This window comes from Melanaphis sacchari, unplaced genomic scaffold, assembly GCF_002803265.2.
Source record: "Melanaphis sacchari strain LSU unplaced genomic scaffold, SCAv2.0 Contig660_pilon_pilon, whole genome shotgun sequence".
NCBI lineage: Eukaryota > Metazoa > Arthropoda > Insecta > Hemiptera > Aphididae > Melanaphis > Melanaphis sacchari.
In genome coordinates, this window is record NW_020271470.1 from 1 (window position 1) to 11,452 (window position 11,452).

The 11,452-nt window shown below is 35.3% G+C and overlaps 1 protein-coding gene and 1 pseudogene across 1 annotated transcript; both read right to left on the bottom strand.

Moving 5' to 3' along the window:
- Positions 1-1,895: 1,895 nt before the first annotated feature.
- LOC112600670 lies at positions 1,896-4,974 on the bottom strand. The gene is given in 8 exon segments (XM_025347965.1): positions 1,896-1,989; positions 2,037-2,535; positions 3,016-3,120; positions 3,179-3,355; positions 3,416-3,548; positions 3,611-3,682; positions 3,684-4,033; positions 4,091-4,974. Coding segments are annotated over 8 exon segments (2,205 nt in total). The 5' UTR covers positions 4,917-4,974; the 3' UTR covers positions 1,896-1,946.
- LOC112600669 lies at positions 4,937-6,510 on the bottom strand (annotated as a pseudogene).
- Positions 6,511-11,452: the final 4,942 nt, after the last annotated feature.

Consider the following 11,452-nt stretch of genomic DNA (forward strand, 5'->3'; position numbering starts at 1 on the left):
AAATGTCTAAACGTGAAATAGCAGTCGAATTACACAAACCGGCTAGGAAAAATTATACACGGCGTAGAGTTAATGTTTACGGCAAAAACGATCTATGGCAGGCAGATTTAGTCGAAATGATACCGTATTCGAAAAAAAATAAAGGGTACAAGTATATTTTATGTGTAATAGACTGTTTTACAAAGTTTGCTTGGACTATACCGTTAAAATCCAAAACTGCTAAAGAAGTTTCCAACTCAATGTCTAAGATACTGTATAAATGCGCACCAAAGCTATTACAGGTCGATAATGGAAAAGAATTTTACAATTCAACATTTGACGCGTTGACATACATAAATATTCGACTTATAGTACTATGAAAGCGTGTATTGTGGAACGTTTCAACCGCACATTGAAAGAAAAAATATTTAGAGAGTTTACGGCACGAGGTTCGCATGAATGGATTTCTATTTTACCTTCATTGATTAACGAATATAATAATTCAAAACATAGGACAATAGGAATGACACCAGTGCAAGCTGATGCTAATCCTACGTCAGTGGAAATAAAGCAACGAAAAATTATTGACGGAAAAATTAAATTTGACATAGGCGATAACGTCCGTATTAGCACATATGAAGGTGTATTTGCAAAAGGTTATTTACCGAGCTGGTCTACAGAAATATTTAAAATTGTTAAAATTAATGAAACATTACCTACTACTTATCAGCTACAAGATTATACTGGAAAACCGATTGCTGGTTGCTTTTATTCTGAAGAAATATTGAAAACGAATTATCCAAATGACTATTTAGTCGAGAAAATTATACGTAAGAAGGGGAATCAAATTTTTGTGAAATAGCTCGGGTTCGATAATACACACAATAGTTGGATAAATACAAGTGACATTAGAAAATAGTGTCAGTCGAGCTATGGACATGAACGTGTTTGGTAGTTCTCAGTCTAGTGAAACAAAAAAAATTATTTCAAATCTCGAACAGTCGAACAAATCGTTTTCGTCTAAATTAGATAAAATCGAACATTTACTTGAAGAAAATCATAAATCCGTACAAATTCAAGAAGAACAAGTAGAAACGATACAATTAACGTGTGTACAGATAGCTGAGCATATGACAAGAGGCGAAGTATCATTACAATCAATCAAAGAAAGTACAGAAGAGTTGAAAAACATAATACCAGCTATACTCAGTCGACTAAATACTATCGAAACTTATTATAAAGACAAACCATAATGTCTTCAGCCATCTTGGACATGCAATGTGTACTCGGTGTCAACAATAAATCCATGATTAAAGAAATGTCTATAGTAGACACAGAAACATGGGCAACCCAACACTGGATTTTTAAACATTCAAAATCCATGGAGGATAACAAAAGTCGTAAAACCAACAAGTGGCTGGAGCGTAATTACCATCAACTACCCATAGAATATGGCGATATCGAGTATGAAGAACTAAGTAGAATATTGAACTCATTAAAGTTCAGTTGCATATACGTCAAAGGTGAACAGAAAAAACAAGTTCTTATGGAGTATATACCACACGTCGCACTCATCAACATTGAAGACTTGGGCTGCCCTCGTTTGGATCAAATATGTGATGACGAAACTTTAGCTTGTTGTATTTTTCATATGGAATTTAATCCAAAACAATGTACATTTTATAAAATATTTGCTATAAGAAAATGGTTTATAAATAATTCTTAATTGTGCTTACGCAAATAAATTTAATAAACATAATAATATTTTAACAAAGAGTTTTCTTTATACATGCTAACATTTACAAGGTAAACATTTTAATACAAAGTATATACAAATATCTGGTATAAAATTTAAACTATTTATGTCAAAGTATTTAAAAATTAAAATATATACAATTATATGTCATGAAATTGTTTTCATTTTACACTATTTATGTACAGAGTATTTTAAAAATTTTACACAAGGCCTAAAATTCGTTTTCAACCATAGTTTCAGCCAACTCTGCGTCCCTGTAAAATTTATAAATAATATAATTTTGATAATTTAAAAAACTTACTCTATTCTAAAATGACCGTGAGCTAGGGTATGGATTTTATCTTCTAGTATCACCCTCTTATCATCATAATTGTTGTATATTATTTTATCGGTCTGGACAGTCGTCAATTGATGTTTGAATGAACGTATACACATATTCAGCTGTCTATTATTAGCACCCGGCTCCATACCTTCAAACAAATATGCCCGATGACCCTCAAATGTCATATGGTTCTTAACCACATGACCCCTCACGCCTTTTGCACGGATCTGCTCCTTCACATTCATATCATCCAATCCTTGGATTTTATAAGCGTAGGATTTAGCACGGAGCGCGCAAAACTCCGTCATAATATGGCCGTCAGTCTCATCTGAAAATAGACCCGGGATCTTTTTCCTCTCGGCAATATAACACGGATGGTTTCGTGGTAAATTAGAAGTATCCATACGGTCGAGTAGATTGGCGTTCCTTGCAAGATCTTCGTAAAAGTCATCAGTGTGGATATAATATACCAGTGAATCTATAATAACAATTATTTAATTATGTATTGATGCGTACCTGGAGGTGGAATGGGATGGTTGGAGATGGCAGGTAGCAAAAATATATAACACAATGTTGAAATTAAGCAAAAAAGACGGTATGAGCCGATTTATTATGTACTTATATTTTAAAAGTGAACAAAATGCAGAATTGTAATAATGTTTATGGTGAGTGAAAACACTATGCTCAAAAAGAACAATAGTAAAGACCGACGGAAGTGATATTGTCGCGTACGGCGTATATGAAAAGACTAACTCTCCGGTCGTCGGACCGGTTCGCGGTCTCGGCGGTCAAGACGTTCCGACGCCGTTGATCGTGCGTCGGCGTCGTCCGTCGTCGCTGGCGGTTGGATAGAGAAGTCGTTCCGCGGTTTTCCGCGTAAAGGCCGTTTGAATTCAAACGACATATTACGCGGGACCGCGTCAGTATGAAACAAATATATATTAATTTATTAATTTACCGGTGTCAGTGTACATCAGCTCGATTTGATCACCATAATGCCTCTTCATCACGTTGTAGTGATAGTCGTACATTTTTGTCTTTGATATATCCAACACTGCTAAGCCTGTGGGAAGAATTATTAAATATCTATAAGAATGTAATATACATGCTATGATACATACCAATATAAATAGGTTTGTCGAATTTTATAATTTTTTTCTCCATTGTTACAGCACTCAGGTTTTCGTTGTATGGTGTCGCATATTTAAATGTGGTCAAGTTGATAAGTTTCTGCACTCTATCTTCGTTTGAAACAAGCTCCATTAGTATCTTTCGTCTAACTTGTTCCATAGTCTTACCTATCGATTTTAAAAAGGATTAGTATAAAATTGAATAAACACAAAAATTATAAAAAATACCAAAAATACTATTATTCATAAGCTTGAAGAAGTCTTTCTCAAAATCGTTCAAAGCTTTTTTTCTCATTTCGTTGTTTAAATTTATAAATTCGGCAAGCCAAGGTGATTGGTTGAATTGTAGGACCCTATGCACCTAGAATAAAATTAATCATGTCAAAAATAAATAAATTTACATTTTATTTTAAATAAATTTACTTTTTCAACTATCAACCCGTTTTTAATGGCTTGCTGGAGATTACGGTAATGTACGACATAATTTTTTTTTTGACTCGAAGGTCACCATCAGTTTTTTTACCTTCGAGCCATCGGGTATTCCGTTTTGAGGCAGAAATGGTAGATCATTATGCTGGTCATGCAGTTCTGCCGGATACGTTCCATCAACCTCATACATCCGTCCGATCGGCGAGTTGTCGTCCAAGTCGTTAAGACCATCGAGCTTGGCTTCAACCCACTTAAAACCTCCAGAGGGCATACATTCTGCCATAGCCCAGCCATAAAGGTTATTACAGTCTTGATAGATAAGCCATGATTTCGGTTTAGTTTCGTTATAATCAGGCACCTTATGGTTATTAGCCTTAGCATACCGCATGCTAGCCTGCACCAATCCACCGCGTATACCTGTAATATAATTATTTCTATAACATTTAAAAAATTAATTTTTCATCAGTTACAAACCTTTTTCTATACATAGTAGCATGTCATAATCGGTCAACAGTTCCAATTTCACCGATGTATATTTCAACATCGACTCGAAGCTGAATCCTGGAGCCGTATAATAAAATGCCGGATCTAAATTGTACGTTTTCATGCATAGATCGCGGAAATTTTCAAAAACATCCGCGAGCAACAAAACGTCAATTTTGAGATACAAATCGCTGTATTCGCCCAGCGTTCTGCATTCAAAGTGCCTCCATACCTCCATAGCATGTTCGTAGTGTACATCCTTAATACCCTCCTCCTTGAGCGTGCTATAAAATTCTTCTTTTGGTGGTAGACTCGGCTCGTCCAACTTATCCCAGCCATCCGTATACTCGTATGGATATACACCCTTACGGGTGACTAGTGGCATATCCCGGGCATCAAAAAATTTTGCTGTCTCGCGGAATTTCGAAAAATCTCGAGTTAAAAGGTTTTTGGATAGAGTATCCAACTTTGATGCCATAAACCTGCACGTGTCTACGAATCGTATAGTAAACGTCCTACTGATATATTTTGAAAATGAAATAAATTTTTCTTCGCTATTAGCAATAACTTTTATACTATTAGCGTCATAGCCTAATTTAGTTACAATAAAGTGGGCGTCATAATTAGATAAATTGTGGAAAAAACAGGGGACAAATTTCGGTTGTTTTAATTTTAAATTACATCGAGAGCATAAAGATTGTCTAAATCTACCAGTAAGGTGACAATGGTCGCGGACTTTCTCGTTTGTGTCGAAACTGCGTTTACAAAAGTTAAAATTTTTATTTTCATTGTGTTTTCGCGTATCTCGGTCATTCATAACTATAGGGACATTCGTCTTTAGCAATTCTTCAATTTTACGACCTACATCAACTATATTTTCGAGAAAATTCCTGGCAACATCCTCCCGACTATCACTACCGCGATAAACAACTGGTGCAGTTGGTATATTGAATTGCTGGATAAGCTCTAGTGGAACTTCTTCGGACGCTTTAACTAAAAACCCATAACTCATAGGTTTGTGGTTATATATTACAGTCGTGTGTTCCCCCCTTTTCTCATTAGTTTTCACCAGTAGAGCTTCAAAATCCGCGTAAATAGTGAATGGGTGTCGTTGAGCATGTCGCCAATTATCGAATTCTAGCAATGTGTCAACATCGGGCATTATGGGTAGAATAGGTTTATGAGATCCGCAAATTAATTTATGCTGCTGAAGTGCTAGCTGCCCACTTAATTTATATTTTAAATTTTGTTTGTCAAACGATGTGAAACATCGTTTGCAGAAATAAACTGAATGACCGTGTAATGTTATTTGCGAGCGGATTAAACGTGAAAAATTAGATATATATACGTAGTGACTTTTTTCTCCGGCAGTGAATAAAATGATGTCGAAATGCTCGGCTTTTTCATTATCTACTACTTTTAATGGAAATATATGATGATTCGGATTTTTTGACGAAGACTGAGATATTTTTTTAACTCCGTAAATATTTACAGAGACTGTCGGGTTATATTTTTCAAAAATTTTAACCTCACTCCACGGTGTTGGGAATGATAAGCCTGTAAAATTATATTTGTTTTCATGTCGGAAATAATTTTCGCCTACACGATGTTTATTTGGACCTGTCACGTGCCTCGCTAGAATGGACCATTTAAAACAATGCTGATCATTATTTTGCGGATTGATCGTCGCCCGTTTATTTTTGATTGGAAGAGGGAGCTGAATATAAGATGAGCCAGCTACAGGGTTAAAAGTATCATCACGATTCTCGTTTTCATTTTGTCGGTTATTATTCGGCGTGTTTAACGTAATATTATTTCGAATATCTGGGTTGTTATCAGTATTATGATCATTTACGTCATCATCGTCATCGCGTTCGTTATCAAAATTGATAACGGGCAGGCCAATGTTAGGGGTTCCCCCCATAGGCGTATATTTGTATACTGTTAATAAAAGCCCATCGATGGATTCTAATACATATCCACTACCCTTTGCAACATAAATTTCCTCCTCGTGCAATAACGTAGTGAACGCCTGCTCTATTAATGAAACTATATCAGAATCGATAAAAATTTCTCGGGCCGATGTCTTGAATGACCTATTTTGCGATGAGTTATCTACACGCGTTTGGTTATAAGTGGCTTCAAGTTTTAAATTAAATTTTATCGGATTCACAACTACAATTCTCCTTAATAATCGGACAAGCTCAGGTTTTAAATTATCGAGAAATGAAAAATATAATTTTCATAATTATTCAGATTTTTAGCATAATACCCTACGATTTTTCGACTATGTGCGGATTTAACCTCAGCGAAACCTGGTGTATTAACCATATCCATACGAGCTTTTTTAGATTTAATACGGGATACTGTATTTTCTACGTGTACGCGCTTTCTTCCTACCGTAGTCATATAAGAATCTACTTATAAAAATAAATATAGATAGGGTGAGGGTGAGAATGGTGAGGGTGAGGTTTTTGAATCGGCTATTTAATCCTACTCGTGTAGGTGAATTTAAATAGAAGTAAAGTTTTGTATTTAATATGGACTTGAATGTTTTAAAGTGAGTTATTATTTTAAAAATAAAATACTACTGTTTTTATTTATATCCGTCTGTTTATTACGTGTTAGATATTAAATCGCATCAGATAAAATATATAAAATTAAACGTTGAAAAATTATTTAATATTATTTTAAATAAGACGATGCGTATACGTTATTTTTTAAATAATATAAATCACTGAATATTTATGCGTGTGTAAATTATGTTTTGTATTTAATATCGATTATAATGTTACTTAGTATATTGCTTAAAATATGACCATGATAAGAAACCACTTAAGAAAACAATAGATTTAATTAAAAGTACTTTAACGCTACGTGCGGTTTGTTTACATCGAACTGCTCATAAAAAATCATATTTACGATCTGTCTGATTCGACATCTACCTTTTAACTTGGTCGGGGTTATCGAAAAAAATACACTACGATGCGGATAGGCGTAATGTAACCTGGTACGCACACACGCACACGCCCGCAAACACTTGTATATTTATATATAGTACCGTCGATGTATATATGCTAGCCTATATTCATCAAAAAAGATGTTTGCATCGACAACGTCTCGCGTTGACGGTGGCGAATTCACATAAAATATAATCAATGATGATATTCGTCGTTTTTTTGACAAAATCTATTTTTGCAACGACAGCGTCGAGCGTCGTCGGTGACGATTTCACACAAAATATAAAAAATGCTAATATTCGTCGTCTTTTTGACAAAATCGATGTTTGCACCGACAACGTCACGCGTCATCGTTGACGATACCACATAAAATAAAATAAACGCACATATTTGTCGTTTTCACCTTTAACAATGTTTGTACCGACAACGTCGAGAGTCGACTGTGACGACATCGGTGACATGGAATAAAGGTCCCTCCTATTTTGCTCTCTTTTTTTAAATTGGGTTTGCTCTGTACATGTAGTGTGAGTGTGAATATGTATTTGTCGTTTACAACAGAATCCAAACATAAAATATTCGTATGTTATTCAACGACGTTGCAGCCACCGAACGTGATCGGATTCGGATCGGTGCGAACGTGTTGTCGGGTCATGACGGTGGCACGCGAGACGGGCAGCTCTGCCGCGCGTAACTTGTCGTCGGTGACGACAAATAATGCGTGCGGAGTGCGATACACCCGTAACGCGGAACTCCCTAGAGAGTCACTGGAACTTTGACATCTGCTCACTAGACCCGACGTACGTCCGTACCGTCGCTTCTGCGGAACATAACCCGCGCGAACAAACACCAACACGTACCCATAAGGCACGATGATGATGCAGGCTCGCGAATTTTTACGAATATACGATCTGTTGTGAGAATTGTCAACGCCAGGTACACACAAATCACACACACAAAACATACTTACAAAATGTATTGGGCCAAGTAGACGGAGAACACATGTGCACCTCAGGAGAGCACAGCGAAGACTGGCTCGTCAGTGGGTCGCGCCGCCTGTTATAAGCACTCGAGCGTCGTCGTTGACGATTACCCATACACGCTTTTTTTCATCAAAAAAAGATATTTACGCCGACAACGTCTCGCGTCGACGTTGACGATTTCACAAAAAATATAATAAATGCTAATATTCGTAGTTTTCGTCCAAAACGATGTTTGCACCGACAACGTCGAGCGTTGACGATGACGATCTCACATAAAATATAAATTATAATAAATGCTAATATTCAGTAGTTTTCGTCCAAAACGATGTTTGCAACGACAGCGTCGACGGTGACGATGACTGTTTAAGTAATAAAAGCACATATTCGACCAATTGTCATATAAATATAATGATTTAAAAAAATATCGTAACACCACGGATATGAAAATCCCACACGGCCGATGCGGGTTTTTCGTTACCACCCCGCTCCCGCCTTAAAGTGGTGATTTTGGGAAGTGAGGTTGGGGAGTGTGTTTTCGGCGTGTCTTACGTCTATTTCGCTATATCTGCCTCCGCTAGCAAATCGTCATCGTCTACTGTAGTCCGGACATGTAATAATTTTATAATTCATTTTTAATAAAATATAAATATCGTAACACCACGGATATGAAAATCCCGCACGGCCGATGGTTATGGAATACTACCGTACGTCAAATCATAAACGGCTAGATCTAGTTTATGATTTGTTCTTATATTTTCTATGACCGGAAAATTTAATTTGTTAAATGAATATGTGGCTAATGTCTCTCCTATCAGTGAACGTTGTATGATGAAATTTTTTTTTATTACCGATCGCAATTTTCTTTAATAACTTGAAATCAGGGCTTGAAACCGGTATTGAATACCGGTTAAAACCGTTAAAAATCGATATCAAAAACGAAACTGAAAACGAAATCGTAAAAAACAAATACCGATATCCAAAACCGAAATCGAAATCAGAAAAAATAAATACCGATATCCGAAACCGAAATCAAAATCGGGAAAAATAAATACCGATATCCGAAACCGAAATCGAAATCGAAAAAAAAAATTTCGGTTTCAAGCCCTGGTTTAATGTAATATTTAATGAGTTAATATTCTCATTATTCACCTATAGTGTTCGAAAATAAATGTAGATATGAAATGACGTATTACAATTAATTGTCAAATGAGATCATGAGAATGATGAGATGTGTTGTCGGAAAATGTTTAGTTATGCGGGCTAAAAATTAATTAATAAATAATAATAGTATAATACTGCACACAATAAAATATGTCAATAACATGTTTTGACTGAATTTCTTAGAACAAGATTGGTCCGGTCAAATAATATCATTAATCTAAATAATAATAACTATAGACTAAAACGTAATCGTCTGGGTATTTATAAATTCTGTCAATTGAAAAATGTGTTCCCTCCGGCCCTCCACCCACCACCAACCACACTGTTGAAAGAAATATTATTAGAATAATATTGTTGTACAAATTTAATTTTTATTGGGATACTATTTATGTACTAATAAAGTAAAGTAATAACATAATATAATGTCTATCATGCTATTATCTAGTTGGAAGTTGCGATCATTTTAGTTATTACTTCGCATGAATTGAAACCTCTGTGGTTATGTTACACTGTTATAGTATCGTCTCTCGTGGTATTTGCTCTTAACATTGTTTAGTTTTTTTTTGATTTATTAAAATGGGAAGAAAGTTAACCAGTCCTGTTGGTCAGTTATACTTTAATTATAATATTCTAAAAAATGAATCAGTGTGTAAAATTGAAGGGTGTCGGCGACCTATACTAAAAGGTCGACATAGCAATAATCTCGAAACTCACATAAGAAGCAACCATAGTAAAGAATATAAGGTCTTGCAAGATATAAAAGATAAAGATATTCCCAAACAAAAACGTCCGATTGACGATTCTATTGTAGAACTTTCATCATCAAAGGTAATTAATTATATGTACTACTTTTTTAAATATTTTGTAACGAGACAAAACGGGATGCCATCTGGTGACCCGTTATATTATCTCGTTACCAACATCGAACGCCACAAGAACCGCCGCGCACTCTGACGGACATCCTCATAAAACTGGCGCACAAATAGTGTCCCGCCGCAACATAGATAGCGCGAAAAAATATATTGTCTTAAACCACCCGCCGCCCTTCCGGAAAAATGATTTCCCCATGAAACCCAATACATTAGAATCCAACTAGGTGAATATTCAGAATCACCAGTTTTTGAACTATTGAACCGCATTATTTAATATATGCTAATATCAAATACGAGTAAAACATACATATCCGTAAAAACGACAAGCGCAAAAGTACTACAGAAGATCCGACCATTAATACTATAAGTACAAGCCAGTATTCCGTCTCAAAACACCTTCGTCCCCGCTGAGTGCGGTATATCGTATATCTGGATGGTTTTATTACGCCGTTATATACAGATACGATTACCAAACTAGGTACAGCAATAACCCAGTCTGCACACTCCGGACGGTTGTAAAACGCCGTTATTCACGGAGGTGTGCTACAGACTTCCCAACGACTTGTTCGTACTCACGTTACCCTTGGTATCATCCTGAGCAGAGACCAACCAGTCCGCCAGAACCTATTGAAGCCGAACAACTTCATAATCAACGTCGAGCCGCCACCAGCAGAGTTGAGCCGCCGCGTGACCGTGGAAGTAGCAAAATTAAAGACTACCGGAAAACAACCGTGAGTTATATGTCATCGATTCCCACCAAATACTATAAATGACAATACGGGACAACTAGTGTTAAAAATCGCGACAAAAGTATGCCCCTGATAAAGCAACTAACGCGCTCTAGGATTGTAATTTGTAATATTCTGCTATATAGGTAACAGAAAAATTTGATCAGCTCTAAAACATTAAATACATATTACATAATATTTTATATTTAACAGTTTATTATATAATATAATATACAATAAATTTATTTACAAAAATATTCTATTTCATACAACTATACAGGATTAATTAGGTACTTACCTCAGTACCCATTATTATTCATATTATTATAATGCATTATTTTTAATTTTACTTTTCACTTGTTTAAAGTTGGTGTATTAATACATTTTTATAAAGAATTGATAGTTATTCAAAAATTTATCAATAAATAAAAGTCTACAATTTTGACAAATGTTTGGACATATTTTACGTAACAATCAATTTTATTAACATTCTACTCTTTATACCATGTTTGTTGTCTATCAATGATTTTCTATATTATTATTGAAAAGACAAACTATTTTTCAACAAATTTGAAGTGCCTGGAAGTGTTAAAAGTAAGTTACGTGTAGTATTCTTTCATAGTTATAAATTGTTTAGCAATGCAACGCTTCT